Below are 22,428 nucleotides of genomic sequence, written 5' to 3'. Positions count from 1 at the left end.
GTCTGATAAAACTACTATCCACTAGTTTGCTATTGCAATCGATGCTTCGCCTTTTGGGCCAAACTGCGACATTTTGTGTACTCACAACTCCAGTAAGTGCTTACGTAAGGGATGTATGAGTTGTTGTGAATAAGATAAACGAATGAGTCTACAGATATTTATGGTGGTTAGATATGAGCATAAATTAACGAGGATGAGAACGCACGTGGGCAAGGCACTCCTGTGAGGAGCGCCCATGCAAGCTGCAGTCGGGACTCACCTCCTGGCTACTCTAAGTGACCTAACAATGCCGGTGTGTGGGACCGGGTGATAAACTCTCTCGAGGAAGTCCCTTCACAAGCGAATTATGGATATGTTTGCCTAGTTGCTACGCTGTAATGTTTAACTAGTTCTCATTTGCTCTACGCTATTTCCCTGTCCTTTAACTGTCCCTCCCCCTCCCCCCTCCACTGCTGACTGTGGTTCAGGTGTCAGTAGCCTGCGCTAGACAGTTGCTGCTTCAGCAGCAATTTTCGTTTCTTTCCTTTTCCTTTATTTATCTATCTATTTATTAAACAAAATAACCAATTAATACTATGTTCAGTCATATTAGGGCACTCGGAACAAGCAAAAACAATGTCGCATGCGAGCTGCCAACGATGTAATTAAGTTTTGGCAATGGTGAAGCACGTATTAGTGACATCTCACTTCTGCTCAGGAAATGTGAATTTGGCGTGACCAATATGCATTACTGATTATACATGGCTAACAGTTAACCTTCACTGTGCACATGTGTCAGATACTAGGGTACGTATGTATTGAAGGCTTTCTTTGATGCGAAAGCATCAAATGGCCCAATTAGTGAAAAAGCCGGTGTCTGTAGCACTGAAACAAAACCTCAACTCCCACTGGCTGCGATGCCACGTCACGAGCATGCCATGTCATGAGCACACCTCGATGGAGCAGAGCGGGCAAAAGTTATCGGTAGCGGGCCAGGCGTTGCATGAGGGGAGAGGGCATCGCCGCGACGCCCCGTCACCCTTGCTCTTGCTCTCAGAAGCCTGGCGCGCAGTCCGTATCTCTCTCTCTCACCCCCACTGGGCTTAGCTGCTGCGCACGCCTGCCGGCCTTGGTAGCCGCTGCTGCTTCCTCGGTCTCTCGTCACGCAGGACATCGGTGGCATGCGGCATTGGCACTGCAGGCTGCTGCTGCTTGCTGGCTCGGGCAGCACGTACCGCTATGAAGTCCGAAGCATCTACATCAGCGGCGGCGGCAACCTTGGCAGTAGCGAAACAATGCCGTCCATGCCACTACACCGCAGACGAAGTAAGGGAGCGGAAGAACGCGGCAAAACGAGCGAAGAGGCTCGCAGTAGACCAGCTGTATGGGAATGAAGACATCGTGGCCACCAAAGAATACATCATCAGCTTGACTCTCCCCACAGACATTAGCGAACGCACTGCGTGAAAATAAATGCCCCTGATTTCTCAGCAATATCGTCCAAATGATTCCTGTCTACAGCCAACATGCTAACATAGAAACCGTAAAAAAGAAAATAACCCACGCCAATTTAATAGAATAACTAGAAAACATTACTCAAAGTGCAAAACACGAAGGACCACTCAGTGGCGTTCAATTGGACATTAATTCATTCGCATTCACAACTCATAAAAAGTGCTTAGGTGCCCTAGAAATTTTTTTCTTAATAAAATGATTTTAAAAAGAGTCGCATAAAGAGCTTAGCGCAATTCGGCATGCTCAGGTGGATTCCATGAGTAGGTGAACATTATTTGCTCAACAAATCTCAATATCCAGGTACCTAATCAAAACGGTTTGCTAATCATTTGCTCTGAGATACACATTGAAATTGTGAGATATCGAAGTCGAGTAGTAGCGAAGTCATGTTTGCTTAGCAGAAATTCTGAACTATCACCCCTTTCGAGATATCCATCCAATAAAGTTCGGTCAAAAATACATCGGCATTCCAGCAAAGATTATCTTGAACTGCTATCGAAACACCTGTGCGAAACTGACTGGAACCCAACATATTTTGTAACACATTCAAAGGTCGCATATAGTGAACGTCGTGCCAGTCTCATGATTTGTGCTAAGCAGACATGACTTCACTACTGTTCCACTTTAATTCTGCAATAATGAGATGTGTCCAAAGTGAATAGTTAAAATGTTAATTAGTGAATATTTTAAATTAGCCACCTTGACATTGTAATTTCACATGTGCACAATTTCTGGCTCTTTCAGAAATCCACATAAAAAGGCAGAACAGCGTTATTTGTCACAAGCAATTTTTAAAGAATTTGCTTGAACTAAAGGAAACCAACAGGTAGCATATTGATGCAAAGTTTTCCAATAAGGATCGACTGTAAGTGAGTTGTTTTATTTGACTGTGTTGTTTTATTATCCCTGTTACTAATTCGCAGTCATTCTTAACTTACAACAGATGTATTAATTTGCCAAACAACACAGTTCGATAAGATGTCTTAGAGGCTGTGCTCACAGCCCGCACACAGTACCTGTATGTGACAAGCGTTCTAATCTTCACAATCTGTCATCAATGACAGTGGCCAAAAACTAACACTTTCAAACCTTTCCAAGCACTCACCAGGTGTGCATAGCAATAAAACAGCCAAAGAACTGCTCGGCCACCGCCTTGGCCATTATCTTGCGTGAAAGGTATGCTTCGTCGATGATGTGCTTCGAATGCAGAAGGTTGACACTGTCGAAAAACAAGTACAAAAAACAAATTAACAACTCCAGCGCTGACATCAACAGTGGCTAGGCTCAGGAGAAATTGCTGACATTCAGCACTGACAATGACTAGTGCCAATGCTCGTGACAAATGGGTGGTAATTTAGGCAGGGCAGGAAGGAGTCAATTTCCAGTTTTATAATCATTTCGATGAAAAAAAATTATTACTTTAAAGAGAATGGCAGTTGCTAAGACTTATTACCTGACTGGCCAGCATTCTTGTGGAGATACAGGCATCTCAGTCATGGCCACACTTTTGCTGGCACTTGACCCTAACGAATCCACATAATGCCCTTTCGTTCCCCCTGCCACAAGCATTATTCAAAAATTTTAAAGGCACCAACGCCGACACGTGTCTGGTCATTTGTGAACCATGAGGAAACACAACTCACTCAACGCCATCACTGGGCACCACATTTTCTTAGACTCTGCAGCGCAGCTTACTTGTTCAACAATGGACAAGTTCATTATTCAACAACGGACAAGTTCATTGTTCTACAATGGACACTTTAGTAAGAACTGTGCCACATCTCCAACAACATTACTATCGAAGCTCATGCAAATTTAGCAGCGTGCGAATGCATTCACCTCAGGATGGTCAACGTTGCATATGGGTCTGCATCAACGTAGGCCTCAGCGACAAACACCTGCTTGTAGCATGAGTACGGGTACCGACTCGACAGGAGTTCCTCGTAGAACTCAAAAGCCTAGACGAAGAACAAAGTGAATTCATAAAATGAAGAAAGTAAACACACTGAGCTGTTGTGCTAAAGTGTTACAGAAGTGGCGAAACATTAAACAGGGACAACTTGAAAAACAGAGCCTACTGGGCGCCTTTCTTCCTTTACCAAGTGCTGTATCAATGCGAATTGCTCGGCATGGTGAAAGTTTGGGCTTGTTGGTGAGCCATTCTGGATGTGCGTACAGCACAAAGCCAAACATAGACAGAGACAAGAAACAACATAGACAGCGCTGACTTCTAACTTATTTTATTCTAAAAAAGAAAAGAGAGACTGCAATGAAAACGGCAAAATAAAAAGTAAAATTACAGAAGCACTGTTGTCACCTGATCACACCCCACAGAACCACTGTTACTTCTACGTCATATTAAAGGAATATGTCATGCTCAAATAATCTCTTAATCATTGTTGACAATTGATGGCACGTCTGCCGACACATTTCCACATTGCGGCATCATTGTGGCCTCGATTATTTCTTTTGTGGTTCTTAAGCCATTCTTGCCTACAATTACAGTGGAATCTCATTGATACAATCTTCACGGGAACCGGAAAGTAAAACGTATCATCCGAATATAATCATACATAAGAAAAAAATTCGTATACAAGGAAAAAGAAAACATATAATGCAGAATCGTATCAACGAGATTCTACTGTAGTATCATGTGGCTGCCAAACCAAACAGAGAAAGTCGTACATCGGATGCACAGAAGGCACCATGTACAGGATTCCGCTGCCATGCGACAAATACTATGTTGGGCAGAGAGGATGTTGCATGAATGAACACCTGAGTGAACAGTAAAATAATATGAAGAAGGGTGGAGAAGGACATTTGGCAGTACACTGCAGAGACTGTGGCTGCAGACTGAATTTTGAAGGCTGCGTAATTGTGTACAAGAATGGCATAAGAACAACAAGGGAAATAATCGAGGCTGCAAAGATGGCACGATGTGGCAATACGCTTATAGGTGTACCCTCATTTGCCCTCACTGATAAAGAGTTACATTATTTGAGCATAACATATGCCTCTGATATGACGTAGAAGTAACGGTGGTTTCATACGGTGTGATTAGGTGACAACAGTGGTTCTAAACTTTTACTTTTCATTTCTTGTGTTTTCATTGCATGATCCTATGCCTGTGCAAGACTGGTGCAACACATGTAAATGTAACATCAATACTGAAGAGAGAGGAGCTTGTAAATTAATCTTGGAGACGTTATCCTGGTGGCACACCTAGCGTGCTACTCCACGTGGGAATAATGAGAAATGAAATTATATGCATGGTGCAGGTGACAGACACACAAAATACACAAAGTAAACCACAACACACAGTATACCAACTAATTAAAGTATCTCATTGAGACCAGGGTCTCCCAGGTAGGTTAAAAGTGCCTTTGTTGCGTGGGACGCATAGGTGGCACTAGTGCATGAACCAAGTACATACAGCGGAACCTCCTTGATTCAGTCTTCACGGGAACCAGAAAATAAAGCGTATCATTCGAAAATTGTATCATCCAATGTATTATCCAACCAAATCGTATTATCGGGAAAAGAAAAAAAAACATATCATCCCGATAAATGTATTACGCAGAATTGTATCAGCGAAGTTCCACTGCAGTACGTTATTCAATGTAGACATTAGGGCGGTCCCTTATTATGTGAACACGCATGAGCAGATTAACTGAGGTATGGTGATCCCTAATACTGGTGATATCCGATCAACTTACTCATACTACAAGAGATGTGAGAAACTCCTGCATTACAAGCCACTGTGACGTGGGAATATTTAAGCTTGTATTTACCTCATGGAGGAAGTTGGTGCACTGCTTCAGGAGGGGCAGCAGGTGCGGGAGGCAAAAATGTGTCACCTCGTGCATCTGTGGGTCCACAAAGATCTCGAAGGGCCTTTGTAAAGAAAGAATGAGTGAAATGTTTTAAGACTGCTGCCATCAGGCCCATGTGCTCGCAAGTTTCCTTAATAAAGAGGTCTGGTGGGAACTACATGGCTCTCATGTTGGCACCGACACCACCTTTATCCAACAGATAAGGCAATTAAATTATTTATGTGGTTTTACATGCCAAAACCATGATCTGATTATGAGGCATGCCATCGTGGGGGACTTCGGAATAATTTGGACCACCTGGGGTTCTTTAATCTGCACTAAAATCTAAGTACATGGGTGCCTTCGCATTTTGCCCCCATCGAAATGCAGCCACCGTGGCCGGGATTTGATCCCGTGACCTCGTGCTTAGGAGCCCAACGCCGTAGCCACTAAGCAACCCCGGCGGGTGAATAAAACAATTAATACGAATACTATTTGTCCCAACATTACATGCTGTATATGCCATATGACTGGTAAAAAAATAGCTATGCTACAATTTTTACATTAGGCAGTCACTCAGTTGACCATGTCTGATGTTGTAATTATACAATGGCAGTAGTAATGCAGCATCTAGAACACATTCTCTCTCAAGAATTTTTTTAATGGTTGAGTAATAATAAAGAAAGGAGCAAATTAAATGTTGCAAGGCAATGCTGGGAGGCGGCAAGCAATCCTCTCTAAGCAGGAATTTTTTTCCCCACCATGTCAATAATAGTTTCCTACAAAAATTACTATGCTACAGGGAACTTTGGCACTGGTGTTTATGAAAGCTGCAAGCATGATGGTTCCGCCAGCATGAGAATAATGGTTAGTACTACATGGATTTCTCTAAACTTCATCCTTCTGGCTTCAAATGGCTTTGCAACTTTGCTAATTGTTGATCTTCAACAAAATATTGAGTTATAAATGCTAGCAGTTTGCAATGATTGTACATGTGCATAGAGTCTTACTGTCTTCTGAGTTTAGTAAAATAGGACTGCTTAGTAACTGAGGCCAATCAAGGCAGATAAAGCATACTGAATAAAGCCACAAGAATGTCTGAAGCCACTAGCACGAAAATCCCATACCAATCTATGTCATAACCATCACTCCTGTGAGATCTGAATGAATGCTGCACAGAATTCCTCAAGTAATTTTGGTAGGAAGCTCCATGATTTCAAAAACACTCCCAAATTACATTTGTCTCATTCCTTAGCCATAGTCAGAATCAAGAACCTCTGCCAGAGACTAAGTCACATGGCCTGCCTCCGGTTCTTTCGTTTGTGCCATTTTTACTGCAGCTGTAAGATTTACCCTAGCCAAGTGGCCAGCAGCTTCAACGTCGTCATAAAGTGAACAAAAACAAAACATTTCTTGCCAATCACTACCACTGGATTTCAAACTCATGCCCCTGTGCCAATTAACTAACCCCCCCCCCCCCCCCCCAAAAAAAAAAATCTTTCGATAAAGTGTTCTATACTCCAAACCACAAGTTAAAGAAATTGGAAGTAATGTGAGGAGCATAACCTGAGGGGCATGTGAGGGTACTAAAAAAGAAAAGTGAAAAAAGTGCAGCAACAAACAAGTTCACAGATGGCAAGGCTAACATCACATGTCTATTGACTCTGGGGATAATCACAATGTTAAGCATTAAAGCAAAAACAGATAGAGAGAGAAACGACTTATCCAATATGATATGAATGCCAAGTAGTCACTGCCTCACACAATGTTAATTCGAAAATGCTAACAAGGGTAGCCTAAACATGGTCCCAATTCCTCGCAGCTGAAATGTATTAATTTATGTAGCTTTCTCATGAGAAATCAATGTGAACAGTCATTGGTGCCTTGTGCTACGGGTTAAGGCTGGGCACAAAACAGAGGACGGCACCTCCAGAGCCTCACCCTACAGCCAGTGCAATCTTGGGTGCTGACGTAGGCGTGGTAAGGTTGTAGTGAAATGTCTTCTTCCTCATGTCCGACGTGTACACAGTTTCCACAAGGTCCCCGCACGACACAGCGATCATGTTGGAGTCCACCGTGAACTCCATCTTCCACGTGCAGGGGTCTGCATACGAGTCCATGCACGGGAACCACAGCCTGCAAGTAACCGATCAGTCTTTGATTAATTTTACTCAGCGAAGTTAACAAACAGTACAGTCAGCCGGGAAATAAAAAATAGATTAATTAATGAGTAATCTGAACTTGCAGTTGTAGCATAATCGATTACCTTAGCCAGTTCCTCCCCCAAAGACTGAGAAGCCAAATTGGTCTGGCAATGTTGCTGTTGGTGTACTTGTGAAACACAGAGCCAAGCAGCGTAATTTTGCCATACCTAACTAGTAATCAATCCAATATAACTCAACACTTGTTCCCTTTTCATCAGAAAGAAGTGGCTAATGTAATCAATTAGTCTGTGGGCACTTATGGCATATCTTGGTGATGATTGATGGCAGAATAAAAGTGTGCTCTCTTTAACAGTGGGCCACAGTGTACGTAAATTAAAGAATAAAAGCCTTCATTTTGTTTCATCAAAATCAGTTGAAAGCCTGCCAGTAACTAGTACAGTCCATGGCTCTTTTTATTTAAATTTGCTAATACCTCACATGTGATTAAAACCACACTTAATACAGGTGCAATGCACACAGAAGTCATAAGCTAAGCATTAGTGTGACACTATTTTGATTGACTTGCTTGGCAGTCTTTCAACAATGTTCAACAGCCTCTGAACAACAGCTACAGAAGAATGAAGCACGATAAAAGAAATGAACGGAAATATCATAGCGCACCTTGCCCAGTTCCAAGTGCAACGAAATTTCACTTTGGCTAAATTGCTTATGAATGAGTCGTAAACTGAAGCATCTTGGCAAAGCTGCAGGGCTGGAAATTGTCTGATTTTCTTATCGTCAGCTTTTGAAAAGCACCTGAGCAGACGACGTAGTCCCCTGGTTGATTGCAGATATGATGCAATTCTTTGTCCACGGCAGTGCTGACAATCTCGGATTGGCATCCGAGATTGCTAGTATGCTGTGGGTGCTGCCTGATCTCAGGGGTCATGTCTACATGCTGCACTGTTTCTCAATGGTCCAGGTCATGTATCATATCCAGTGAGCTATAATGGCTCTGTTTATTTTTGAGTTTTGGTGTCAAAAATGTCTATCTTTGTTAGTTTTTCACGACACATTCACTCGCACTTCGTACATAAATTTTGCAGAAGGTCTGATATATATATCTATACTATTTGAAACGACTTTTTACACAGTCCAAAGTTTTGTTACAGTTGGCTGTTAATGAGACTCGTGTGTCAACTGATGCATTTCACTTCTGTGTATGCCTCCAGCTCATCTATGCAGACTCCAAATATATTTCATATAAAACTGGCTTCAAAGACTGCTTTTTTCCACACTTTGCCAGCAGCACAACTAGTGGCATCTCATTAAACTTGAAGGTTTTTCACTCATACAGACACTGCTGGACAACTCATTCACTATATAATGTCTTATGGCCACGAAAAGTAGAACCTACCTCGAAGAGTTTTCATGGCCATAGGTGAAGAGATGGACACCACGCTGCAGAAGATGTCACAAAGCATATTGAAGCATGGGCACAATTACCGTCCTCGACAGGTCAAGACTGCAGCGAAAAGCACCCACCAGAGTGAGCTTGTACGCTCATGCCAGCTGACAGTCGCATCTCATTTTTGCCGCCATTCTAGTACGTGCCATGTGTTTATATGACAGCCAATAAAATGTCACTCATCTGCCATATCCTAGTGTGCATGCATGTCTGCCTTAGCTACCTCGTCATTAAAATGTCCTTTTTTTACTGTACTTGTCGTGGCGGCTCAGTGGCTACGGTGTTTTGCTGCTGAGCTCAAGGTTACGAGTTCGATCCCTGATTGTGCTGGCTGCATGTTCCCCGAGCCCTAGTGCTGCTTTGGAACAATAATTATCATAATTTGCCTTGATTTTATTCTGCTGAGGGCAAGTGACATACTGCTCGGCCATGCAATGACCATGCTACTTTCCAGACTAAGGTTGTGAAGCAGGCTTGCGGTATGGCGTCCTGGAATATGAGTGTAGCGCAAACAAGATGAAGACAGGAGAAAAGCACACGAACACACAAACACATTACTTTGTCTGTGTGTTCATGTGCTCTTCTTCCTTGCGCTGCACTAGCTTTCCAGACATAGGGCTTTCCACCACATAGCAGGACCGTGCAATCAACGACGCCTAAGTTGCAAGTGAAGCAGTCTTGTTATTAGCAGATGCTGTAATATTTTCGAAGGCCTACGAACATTTTGTTTCCTCTCTGACTACATTTCTCATGTGTTGAGGCTAGATTCGTCACGGGCTGGGAAGAATACAAATAGCCAGTGTTCTGTAACATGATGGCATGAAGAACAGGCTTGCATTACTTGCATTTTCTTAAGACTGCAAGCAGTAGCGCAGCTTCAGAATGCCGTCTTGAATTAAGATGTAACTTAGAGAGTTTAGCTTGTTCCATTATAAGAAAGAACACAACCTAGATCATCACAAACACACCTACTACTGATTGGGTCGTCTAAGCACCGAAAATATAGAGCTCCGTATGTGTTTTGGTTGAATTCAGCTAGTAATTTTACACGGAACTGCTTTGGAGGAGTACAGCTTGTTGTCACTATTGTGGTGATTTAGGTGCCAAGCAAAACACAAGAGAAGAGGACGAACAACAATTCTGTTGTTACCAATTATGCCTTCAGTGTTTCAGACATGCAGGGCTTGCACTATCTGCTTCACACTATTGGTCGTAGCTGGCAGCACTGTACAATGCTAGGCATGCTGATTTAGAAGCAAATTTCAGTGGGATGCAGTTTTTTCGTGTTGAGCCCTGTGAGCATGGCATTGCAGATTGGTTCGACATGTACATGTAACATGCAAAAAGATACTGGTGTGGGCATGCACTACTGCAGCTGGAAAGCTGGTGATATCTTGATACCGGTTTCACACGACCACTTTTGATCACGATCAAGCCTGATCTGGATCGAAATTATCGATTGCGATTGGCTCCGTCGCGCAGATTGCGCAAAGGAGCCAATCACGACAGAGAAATTCGATCCGGATTGCGCTTAATCGCGATTGAATGTGCGCCGTGCGACACCCGTATTAGAATGCAGTGGTAATTACACTGCTGTCCAACTCAAAGAGGATTCATACAGATGCACTAGAAAAGTATGTTTGCTCATTCCCACAATGTTGTGGTATAGGTGAACTTCTTTCAATACCGGTGTCTCTCTTGCAAACTACATTTTGCAGTATACAGGCATAGAGGGCAAGTTCGGTGCAGTTTTGTGCTTGGAGCACGTACTGAATTCTTAGGTTGCCAGCGGCTACAGTAATCATCAATTGGAGCTTTGCTTTTTAAAGTGAGAAATGGCAAGTGATGGAGTAAAAGCTCCAGTCCCTGCCAAAGCATAGCTAGTACATGTGTAGCCTCTGTTCATGCTTGAAGCTGCAATATTTATTTAGTAAACTGCATTCCCGCTGCTTCATGATGGCTTTAATAGTGCCAGCTTGAAAATCAAAAAGAAATTAAATATTTTTGGCCAGAATTGCAGACAAAGACAAGAAGGGAATTAACACAGCTAATGTTCAAGCTCACCTCAGCAAATGTTCCCTCGCATTCGGGTACCACAAAGTGTATGCCACCCTGCGGCTTCTCCAAGGAGAACTCCACGCTGACTCGCAGAGCTTTGCCCTCTGCAAGACATTGCCAAATGCTGTCACATCTCTTGTAACACAAAAGGTCATGAGCTACATCCTGAAATTAAAGCTCTTACCCTGGACGAGGTGAGAAGCTTCTGAGGGGATTCTGACAGAAATTTCTCCATTTCCGTAGCCAGGGTCGACATGACTTAACGGCTGCCATGTGGGCTGCCGAGAAGGTGTCAATGTTCCGTCTAATAAACGAAAATGGAAGGAAAGCGGGACTGAGCTTACAGAAGCAAATGTGTGGCAACGTGAGAATGTAAGCAACATAAGGTCTTCGAGGCATTATTCAGCATGCTCAATCATACTCCTTTCACAGGCATAAGTGATGAAGGGTGTGTGTAGGAGCGAGTATGAATGGGAATGCCGGTAAGAGTGAGTGGACACAAGTATGAATGGGTGTGAATAAATAAAGTATAAATATGTGTGATAGCAAGTAGGCGCCAGTGTGAGTTGGCATGAGCGTGAGTGCACTGCTTGAAAAAAATATTATTAGGAAGTGGGAGTGAGTGTCCCACCTTATTCTGACAACCTATGCATTGCTGACAGCAGCATGAAGGCAACACTAGTAATGCTCCTCGATTCATTTCACATTTTCCTCTCACAGACCTGTAGGTTATACAAGCACGGTGATGTACGTACACTTTGTTTTCTCCCGGGCACACGTCCAACGTTGGGTCATTGTACTGGAATGCACATTCGAATTGGTCGTTGACGCGGACCCGGTAGACACGTGCGTCGCAGTTAAGGCCGGCAAAGAGCGAAGAACGCGATTCTGATTTCAAGCTTGGAACACAATTTGCTATCGGTCAACACCACCAGGTTAACATGCAGCACAGGATATGCCATGCATGAAAAACAGTGCTTTATACAAGCAAAGCCGGCCAACTGGACTTGAAACGAAAGTGGCATACTATGTCAAAACCCGTACAGTGAGACCGGGGGAACAGTAGCTCAGAGTTGCGTACAGAGGTGATATATATATATATATATATATATATACAAGTGCGTTGTATCTGCATAATTTTTCTCCGCCAATATATTTTTCATTTCAGCAAAAAGTAACCTGCCCTCCAGTTGCAATTCTACAATGGTGCCACATTGTGATATGACCACAAATAAAGAACGTCGACAAAACAACAACAACGAAGGATATGGCTCTGCTTGCAGTTGATCCTGATCCATCGCAGGTCGGACTTGGTAGGAAACAGGGTCAACTCAACAAAACCCTGAAAACACAGGAAAAAAAAACAACAACAACCGGTCATGCACTGTTATCGACAAGCATTACAAACAACGCTTGTCGCCTAAAATTACATATGAAGCTGCGAATCGATGGATTGCCACTGCAGCCCATTTCAAGATGCGATCGCGACGCTTTGCCGAAAGCGAAGAGGCCGAAACTCCTTCCCCGGTTAGCAACAACTAGGAACACCTCTGTCAACACCGACTTGGAGCGTCAAGAAACGTGCGGTTAACTGTCGCTTCTAAAAAACGCGTCACAGCGAGAGAACTGTCAGTAGACCAGTCGCCAACAGACGGCAAAATCAAGTTTCACTTACAATTAGCGATTGACGCTGGAAGTTTATGCTCGTGATGCACAGCACCTGGTGGGACGTGAACAGAGAAAAAAAACAATAAAACAACGTCATTCTACGTGGGAAAACGCACACGGATCGCGGACATGCAGTGGAACAAGAATTTTCCGCGATTTTGAATGCCGGTGACACGGCGGCTGTGTATAAACAAGATACTTATAATTTGTACAGTCGCTGATGTTCGTGAGGTTTCTCAAGTTTCTTCATTTTGGGAGGAGTCATGTTGTCACAGGTAATCGCTACAACGCTGATGACTTATAGATACGGGGAATAACAGCTGAAACACACGAGGTAATGTGACATTGCTGCAGCTCGGCTCGGCGCGCACTCCACAACAACGCTGCCATATTGAAAAAACGCGTGATGTTTACATCGATCCGAAACGCCGTGGAAGTCGAGCACGACAGCGCAAATCCTCCCTCCGCATTGGATCTCTACGATAAAGACTGTAATAAACAGGTCTTCAGTTGCCCTTGCAGCTATGCTCGTAGGATGTCGTTCCAAGAAACTTTAACTCAATCCAGGCTATACGGAGAGGATAAACGCAATCCTCAACACATCCAAAAGCGGGCGATAAATAACAACCACGACCCCGAGATACCAGTTCCACGAATCACATAGACGTGGTATTGAGGCACCCTATCACCTCGTGCATTGGCACGAGCTAGTGTGTGGGCTCTTGAAAAAGTTTGAGGTTGCATACGTTGCTTCCTCTGCCTGTTTCTCTGAAGAGATCACAACAGCAACATAGGCTGTCACGAACGGGCAGTTCAAAAATCGGGACCGGCCGTCGCACTTTTAGATTACAGTGTCTCAAAAACCACAGCGAAATTTACGCATAGTCTCAAGGTTTATTTAGACGCTCCTAATGCCCATTAAATCAATAAAATGCACCGCCGTAGGAGACAGTATTCGAGGGAAGAAAACTGTCACTTTTCGAAGACGATGTTTCGCCACGTGCTGTGCGTGACGTCGTCACACCATTTTTCCAAGCGCGTGCTTGCGCCAGGCTCCTGGCGCTGCTTCTTTCCCGTCGTTCGAACGTTCTTGCTGGGTGAAATCTTCACCCTTGGGTCAATACAGCGTCAAGAAATGAAACTCGTCGATTGGTAAGCCGTCGTTTTCAACGTTTTCACAGACAAGGGCACGACGCAGATACCTGGGAAGATTCTGCTCTGTGCAGCGCGAGTGGACTTCGGCTTCGCCCAAGGACAAGGGGCCTGTGACTTCCCGGACCATGACTCAGAGTCACAGCACTTGGATGATGACTGCGTTTTCAGCTTTCGCCTTCGAGCCGCTTTGCGTGGGTTCGATCCGGCAAGGTGTGAAGAACTCAAGCCAGGTGGTGCTTGTATGAGACACACAGGACAAGATCACCAGTTACATTATACAGGACACTTTGATGAGCTATGTCTGTGGCCCTTGATATCTACACATTGTGCTTTGTATCTGTTTGTGCTTATAATAACGCGATCTACGTTATTTGTTTCAGATTGCGTCGAGCGGGTGTGGGACTCCATCGTCGGGCTATGTATCTGTTTTCGGGCATAGCGTGAGGATCACACATCTTTTTTTCCATGACTTATCAAGCTGAAGGAACTACGTGCTCGGAATAGCGCTATACTTGAAATTTATGCGCGGTTATAACGCTATAACAGGCTTATGCAGTCGAACGCCTTGATAACGAAGTGGTTGGGGCCTTCGAAATCATTCGTTATACAGGTAATTTCGTTGTAGAGGCGCTCAACTGCATGCCATAATTCTGATGTTTGATACTTTGGCTGTGCAGGTGGTTCGACTGCGAGAAATTTCTTCAAAGATGACACCCATTTTAATAAATCCTTCTTTGTGAAAATTTACATGCATTAATTAATATACTTTGTTTTACCTTCCAGGTGATGGGAAATTCTCGGATGTGCGGTGGATTGTGGGGAACCTCCCGACAACTTCACGTGACGTGGCCTTCCTGGAAGCAGGAGTGGTTTTTCGTGAACCTCTCATACTCGAAACAGACTGGAATTTTCACTTGCGTGTTGGAACGTTTAGATTGTGCTGCATATGATCGCATTGTGCATTGACTGTTGAGTGCCCGTTTAGGGTTACAATTGTATGCATGCTGTAACGAGTCTACTGCACTGTTGATGGCATTGTTGCAACTGTTGTAATTCTCTTGATGTCTTCACATAACGTGTCGCCTCGAGAGCAAACTAACGTGGTACTATAGCTATTTTGAGCTCTGTGTATATTACTGCAGTCCACCAGAAGTGTTCGCTTCCTCACGTGCTTTCGCTTCCTGAAGTGCTTATTTGTTCACCTTTTCGCTAAAGCTGTTTGTACGCCACTTCTTAACACGGAAAACTATCTCGCTCGCTCGCTCGCTCGCTCGCTCACTCACTCACTCACTCACTCACTCACTCACTCACTCACTCACTCACTCACTCACTCACTCACTCACTCACTCACTCACTCACTCACTCACTCACTCACTCACTCACTCACTCACTCACTCACTCACTCACTCACTCACTCCTCACTCACTCACTCACTCACTCACTCACTCACTCACTCACTCACTATCACTCACTCACTCACTCACCCCCTTTCTCGTCCACTCATCCTACACACTCGCACATTCAACTCGTAGTCCGGCGAGTTGGAACATATGGATCTCGCCGAAATCAACGCAAACGTCACAAACGGTCCGGTATAAAGGACGCATAAAGAAAAGCCTATGTGCTTGTGTCTTTCGGCGCCTCTCGTATAACTTGCACACTTTCCACCAAGACGGGCATTCACTCCCGCTCCACAATCTCTCTCTCTCCAATGTGCGCAGCAGGGTCTGGATGCCACCACTTGACGCCAAGCGAGTCCCTCGAGTTCCTGACCAGCCCGGGCGACTTCCCATTGCCAGCCGTACGCGGTGGCGCAAGCGGACGCGCAAGGAAAAGCCCCGCAGTACCCGCAGCTCGCAATGCCCGGTGCCGACCGCCTGCGTTGCCAGCAATGCGGCGAGGTGTTCCAGCGGCGCCAGGACCTGTCGGCGCACCGGCGCTTGCAGCACCCGGCCAGCAGCAGCGATGGCGGTGGACGCTTCGAGTGCAGCTTCTGCGGAGCCACGTTCTCGCAGCGGGGCCACCTGAGCAAGCACCGGCTCACGCACACGGGCGAGCGACCGTACGCCTGCCCCGTCTGCCAGCGCCGGTTCACCCAGAAGACTCACATGGTCGAGCACATACGCATACACACGGGGGAGAGACCGTACAGGTTCGTTCGACATCGCGCAGCTGCGTCTGTGTGCATGATTGATTCTTGTACGTTGTGTTCGTCCCACCGCTATGTCGCGTAACCAAGGAGGTTGTAAACCTCCTTGCGCGTAACCGATGGAAATTGAGGGATGACGTGCAAACAAAATGGATGTTTATATTGTGGTTCGAGAACCATGCTAGTCCTAAAAATCGGAGAGAGGAGGATGCCGAGAGGAGAGGAGACAAGGAGAGGAGGGGAGGGGATGCGCATGAATGCCGAGAGGAGAGATGAGACAAGGAGAGGAGGGGGAGGAGGATGCGCATGCGCAGTGCGGGTGTGGACGCCGCACGGCGGAGGGAGGGAGGAATGGAGGGAGTGACATAGCCCCGACCATAAGATGCTTCGCATCTAAAAACATATGAAGTAATGAATGAAGAAATTACACTTATGAAAAGCACATCAACGTGTAACGCAAAAAGCACTTACACCTTATAAATATCAACCTTTAAACAGAAAAATTATGGGGTTTTACGTGCCAAAACCACGATATGATTATGAGGCACCCCGTAGTGGGGTTCTCCGGAAATTTGGACCACCTGGGGTTCTTTAACGTGCACCTAAATCTAAGTACACGGGTGTTTTCGCATTTCGCCCCCATCGAAATGCGGCCGCCGTGGCCGGGATTCGATCCCGCGACCTCGTGCTCAGCAGCCCAACACCAAACCTTTAAACACAAAGAAACACTTACACTGACTGCGTTCAAGATAATCAACTAAAAAACATACGCCGCCTACGAAGTTCCTCATCATAGGTTCCTGCATGTGAAGATCACGCGAAGTCTTATTAATATATAAATGAAATATTAGGATGCATACCTGGAAAGCTAGGAGGAATGTGTGTAATGACAGCTATGGAGCTGCTTGAAGCATCTGGCTCCATTGAGAGATGCTACTTCACTCATTTGTACGCCTACCTTGAATAATCTGTGAGGGACCAGTCCCGGTTCCTATCCAAGAAAGCGTTTTGTATGCTTCGAAAGGTGATTTATGGCACTATGTTTCACTATGCGTTATAGGTGGCGTATATATAGTATTTCTGCTAGGGAGCCTACATGCAAGCGCCGTTTTAGGGTGGTGACAACTCCGAAATTTTGAGCGCTATTCACCGCCAAATTTGGTGAGTAGCCATTTTGATTCCCAATTTCGCTAAAGATGCGGCACATTCCTGCTTTCTTTTTGTCACCCTCTGATGTACCCATTTTGCACGCGATCTATTAAATTTCTTCAATTTAGTTTTGCACCAATGCGCACACGAAACTTGCATACATCTTTAATATACTATACTCGCGGACAACTTTCTGTGGCAATGAAGGGAAAGCTACGGGCGCGTGGATGCTGCACATGTGTTATCGCGCCAAGTAGTTCGGCAGCGTTTGACAGTGCTTTTGGTTGCTCGGAACAGACGCTGAATCGACGCAGCTTCCGCGTGCGACGGTTTCGCGTTTGCCCAGACGCGGAAGGGAAAAGCCGCAAAATAAGGAAACTTTTACACTCAGTGGTGTGTTCTGTCTTATTTAACTGTTGCTAATAAGCTGTTTATGTTTTCTCTTCCCCAGCCTAAACCAAATTAGATTAAAACGTGGGACTCTTTTCAGAAGCGCTCTCACTTGGGCGCGCTTTGTCTCCGTAGCTTTCCCTTCATTGCCACAGAAAGTTGTCCGCGAGTATAGTTGCCTTTTCCTTTTATTTTAACACATCAAACTCATTTTTTTCCATAGCATACAAAGCAACAAGTTATAAGGCACGGTGTCGTGCTCGTGGTAGTATTTTCTCACGCCAAGAATGTGAACTGCAATAAACATTGTCGTGCCTTCCAGTTGTACACACGATATAAACGGTGTTTTTCGAAGTGTGCTGTAATAAAAACTGTGCTTAAAAGCCTGTTTAACTAAAACGTAGACGTGCCATGCGCTGCTCTCAGGCACGCTATGGGTCTTTGGCTGCTGAGGCCAAAGTTTATTTTAAAAATTGAATTAGTTTCACGGCACCAACGGTTGCGGGAAACGTGGTCTTTCGGCTGGTCTTTTCGCCATTTTCATTCCCACATGCTATATGTGGCGGAAAATTTTACCTGCCAATTTAGCTGGCGGCGGAAAGTACCCTTACAAAGGTTGTCACCACCCTAAAACGGCGCTTGCATGTAGGTTCCCTAATTTCTGCAAACGTGAAGGAACCACTGTTCCGCTTACATTTCCCAGTGTCTCTATAGGAGGCCTGAACCCCTGTCACAAGACCCTGGCGGAGCTTGCGTTTAAAGCTTCCATTTTGAGCTACGGTAACAGTCTGCTACTAAGAGGAAGGTGGAGAGAGAACAGCAAAATTGGAGGACGCTTAAGCTTCGCCTTTAAGAGTAGAACGCGATAGCGTTATCGGGACTCGTTCGCATCGCATCGTTCGCATACGGCAAGTAGACTTCTTTCACTGCAACACTGAACGTGGGAAAGCCAGCTTACAAAGACCAAGCTTACACCGATCCCCTTAATGTCGGCTTCACTTTTAAACAGAAATGCATTGCTGGAAATACGTTTTTCTAGGGGCAATATATTAAAATGTGAAGGCCCTAGCACATTTTTTTACTATTTATTAATTGTTTGCTATTGCCCCGAAGCGCGCGCGTGTCCAAAACGAATTAGCAGGCGAAGTCCCAATTTGACCTTCCTAGGATGCGAGCGCCATCTGGATATCATTTTCGCAAGTACCCGAACTCGCGGCTGTAGGTCTGGTAGAAATGCTGGAAGAGGGATGTGTGTTTGAGTTTCCTCATAGCAGAATTAGGTTTTCTCGTTCATTCAAATTACAATCCGAAGGCGAATCCGACGCCGAATGCTAAACTCGTACTTAACCATTTTTCTGACGGATTTCACTGTGAGAAATTAAATTTTTCTTCACCAAAACCTTGCACCACGTGGGGGGCCTGCGAGGTCGGAGTGGTTGGGGTTGATTTTCTCTGCCACCCGCTGACTGCCGGTTGCCGACGCTGGATTTTCTGTAACACGGGGCGCTTAACGCTATCGCGTTAAAAAGCAATTAAGGCGTGACTAGTTTGCTAATTTCTTCGGCGCTGAAGCTGGATGTTCTGAGCTTATGTGGAATTAATTCTGTCTTAAAACATAACGTGACTCCAGATAAAATTACGAAGTTAGAAATAAATGGTCAATAACTTTCAGGTACACTGTTTGCAGAGTGTCGTTAACATGCCCGTCGTGCAAAATAACTTAAATAACTTCGCCTATATTACAAGCACATTTTTTAAAAACCCGTCAATGAAATTGAACTAACTAATGTAATTATTAACCTTAATAGAAGTAGCGCAAAAGACATTGATGGGTTCCAGATTATACCTATTTATAAGTATGTTGCGGATCTTTTAGCCCCCTGTGTTTCTGATATATTTGACCTCTCTCTTAATCAGACTGTTATGCCTCGTGAAATGCAAGCAGCTCGTGTAATAGTGCTGCACAAACAAGGTAATAGAAATGAGATGGACCACTATCGTCCCATATAAATCCTTCCTGTATTAAAAAAATTCCGGCAAAGTTATTTTAGATCGCTTTCTTGATTTCGAACAAAAACATAACCTAGCTTATACCACCATTCCAGTTTGGCTTCCGTAAGGGCCTTAGCACTGAGTTTGCGTTATTAGCTCAGAAAGAATTAATCTTAACCACAGTAGACGAAAAAGGAAAATTGGCCTTGGCAATTTTTGTGGACTTTACCAAAGCCTTCGACCATGTAAACCATTCTCTTTTAATTGAGAAGCTTTTACGCTATGGTATACCGCGGCGAAGCGGCACACCTGATTAAATACTATCTACAGTACCGTGCCCAGACAGTGGACATAAATCTTGCTCAGTCCAGTCCGCTTACCTTATCTTGCCGTGTGCCACAAGGTAGCATCTTGGGACCCCTTTCTTTTTAATCTTTACATTAATGACATTATAAATATAAACTCGGTGGCGAAATATATAATTTGCGCTGATGATACGCAGCATCCCTCTATAATAGGAAATTCGGTCGATGAATTAATTGATGAAGCCAACTCAACCCTGCATAAATTAGACGAATGGGCACGCCCCAATTGTTTTAGGTTAAATACAAACAAAACAAAAGCTATGATATTTCGCAGTAAAAGTGAGAACGTTGTCGTTAATAAAACCGTACTGCTAATTTCTTCGCCTATAGCTATCGTACCCAGTTTAAAATATTGGGTGTCGTCTTTCAAGAAAGCTTGTTCTGGGACACACATATCGATTGTTTAGCAGTAAAACTGTCACAGGTAATTGGTATTGTTTATCGCAATCGCCATATACTGCCACAAAAAGTCCTGATTTGTTTGTTTTTTTTTGGGGGGGGGGGGGGGCAACAACAACAGTATGTTTTCTTTGTTCTCGTTCTTGCTCTGCGTCAAGCAGAAATGTCTATGTATAATAATGTACACCTTGAGCTTCTTTCTTTTACGTTTTTGTACAAGAATATTTGTCTGTATAGGAATATGGGATTGCATTTTATGTATTTCTGTAAGATGGCATAATGTCGTAATTTTTTGTACACAACTTTATTTTTGTTATTTGCACAATTCGTGTAAATTTTGTATGATTTCTGAAATGTTACAGGGTTATTGTGCTTATGTCAGTGCTGTAAACGCCAATGCGGGCGCCTGCCGCTTTGTCAAGCTGTCGAAATGACAGCTTTTGCCGCACGCCCCTTCGTGTCATTACACTATACTGATGCGAAAATAAACAAAATTGTTATTGTCAGATAAAGCAGATATAGGCAGAACGCTAGCTTACGGTACGGCGGCAAGTAAGTACCTGACACAGGCTAGGCGAATATTTGTCGCCACCGCGATTCAAAGGGGAGTTCATTAGCGATGAAAAATTCATTAAAAATATCAAGCCAAGGGAGAGTATCTATGTAGGAGCAATCAAAAATAGACGATTTCATTTCTGATTAATGGGAGCCGCCATCTTGGGCTGCTACATGATCATTTCGAGGTTCAGTGCGCAGTGACGTTAAATTACCATGGTCACCAAACACCGAACGCGTCCGTGGAACCGTTTTCATGCATACGAATGAACTGCATGCTATACTGCTAATTTTGTGGTTATATATATGCAGACAGAAAACGGCTGCGTTTTCCGAAAACGCTGCCTGTATACAGCAAAAACGGAAGATGCCTCCGCACCAACTAGCCCAAGCAACCACCTTGCTCAGCGTTAACAGCCCAAGATGGCGGCACTAGCCTCACTCCTCCGTAAAATAGACTTGTCAGATTTATTGCAGTCTGATAGCTGAGGCCTTTGCGATCAGCCGAAGGGGTGAAGCTTATGTAAGCGCCCCTTCCTTAAAGCTCAGTGAAGAAAGAGATTAGGTACCTTGAAAGTGTATAAGTGCATGTGTTTCTGAGCGGGTTTTTAGTTTGGTTTTTAGTTTTAGCCTTTGTAACCCCTCCAAAATTACCTGGCGACAACGGCTTGCTGATCACATATCTGTTGTACCCCTCCCTCCCCCCTCTTTATTTTATTACTCCAGATCAATAAACCTGCAGTTGTCACTGGTCAGTGAGCGCCCGTGGTGTGTGTTATTCCTTCTGTGTGTCGTCGTTTCACGCCCTGTTTTTATCCTTTTTTCGGTAAGATTGCTGTTTTAGCGTCTTCCCAACGTCCTGGTTACAGGTGCGAGGAGTGCCAGGCGACGTTCACTCAGAAGACGCACCTGGTGGGCCACCTGCGAACGCATACTGGCGAGCGGCCCTTCAAGTGCTCCGACTGCAGCAAGGCCTTCTCGACCAGCAGCTCCCTCAGCAGGCACCGCTTCGTCTCACACTGCCGCCAACGGCCCGAGGAAGAACCGAAGTGACCTGCCCTGGGAACGTGCTCCCCCCTACCCCATCGTGCGGCGTGCACACAGCTGCTAGCGCCACCTATGCGTGTGCGTTTGCTTAACCGTGGTGTACGCGCCTTCGCGAAATGGCCGCTTTACAGGTCAGTGCGTATAGGGCATTCCGTTGGACGAAGGCGGCCGAGCACTCAACGAGAAAGCCCTGCACGTGGATTCTAAGACATGCTTGTATCTCGTTGGTCGCCGACGCATATGCTACGGCAAAAAAAGTCAATTTGAACAGCACCAAAATGGTTGACCGTGAGAAACGCGGTCTTCGTGTTGATGTCTTTTTCCGTCATGTTCAAACTCACCACATTTCTTGTGCCAATAGCTTCTCTTGTGACACACAAGTGATGAGAGCGCACTGCCTGCAGGATGGAGAATGTGTGGTCTTCTAGGTAGGCTTGTCAGTGTCGTGGATCGTCGACGTCACTACGACAACCGCCACCACGAAAAGCGGCTTGGCTGACTGTGAGAAAATCAGTCTTCATGGTGATGGGATTCTTTTTTACTACTGCCCCGCTCACCTGCTCTATACCTCCTGTGATACACA

General features: G+C 44.7%; 2 protein-coding genes across 2 annotated transcripts in view; one reads left to right on the top strand and one right to left on the bottom strand.

Moving 5' to 3' along the window:
- The window catches only part of LOC119431315 (transcription initiation factor TFIID subunit 2-like), a 63,527-nt gene extending 50,473 nt beyond the window's left edge, over positions 1 to 13,054 (bottom strand). Inside the window, 12 exon segments of the mRNA XM_049657103.1 lie at positions 2,600 to 2,713; positions 3,334 to 3,452; positions 5,286 to 5,388; positions 7,248 to 7,442; positions 8,868 to 8,911; positions 10,983 to 11,080; positions 11,161 to 11,233; positions 11,235 to 11,280; positions 11,732 to 11,823; positions 12,247 to 12,318; positions 12,652 to 12,706; positions 12,848 to 13,054. Coding sequence (XP_049513060.1) covers positions 2,600 to 2,713; positions 3,334 to 3,452; positions 5,286 to 5,388; positions 7,248 to 7,442; positions 8,868 to 8,911; positions 10,983 to 11,080; positions 11,161 to 11,233; positions 11,235 to 11,280; positions 11,732 to 11,823; positions 12,247 to 12,318; positions 12,652 to 12,706; positions 12,848 to 12,909 — 1,073 coding nt within the window. The 5' untranslated portion in view covers positions 12,910 to 13,054.
- Positions 13,055 to 15,564: 2,510 nt separating this feature from the next.
- LOC119431317 (zinc finger protein 771) lies at positions 15,565 to 22,004 on the top strand. Its single transcript, XM_037698793.2, has 2 exons — positions 15,565 to 15,951; positions 21,668 to 22,004. The coding sequence occupies exons 1-2, from the start codon at positions 15,659 to 15,661 to the stop codon at positions 21,849 to 21,851; spliced, it is 477 nt and encodes a 158-aa protein (XP_037554721.1). The 5' UTR covers positions 15,565 to 15,658; the 3' UTR covers positions 21,852 to 22,004.
- Positions 22,005 to 22,428: the final 424 nt, after the last annotated feature.

This window comes from Dermacentor silvarum, chromosome 10, assembly GCF_013339745.2.
Source record: "Dermacentor silvarum isolate Dsil-2018 chromosome 10, BIME_Dsil_1.4, whole genome shotgun sequence".
Classification (NCBI taxonomy): domain Eukaryota; kingdom Metazoa; phylum Arthropoda; class Arachnida; order Ixodida; family Ixodidae; genus Dermacentor; species Dermacentor silvarum.
This window is presented reverse-complemented; position numbering and strand designations above follow the sequence as displayed.

What these genes read in the sequence shown, in the direction of transcription:
- LOC119431317 (XM_037698793.2), top strand. Translation starts at nt 15,659, where the DNA reads ATGCCCGGTGCCGACCGCCTGCGTTGCCAGCAATGCGGCGAGGTGTTC. An exon ending in ACGGGGGAGAGACCGTACAG is followed by an intron (nt 15,952 to 21,667) that starts GTTCGTTCGACA and finishes TCCTGGTTACAG; the next exon opens with GTGCGAGGAGTGCCAGGCGA.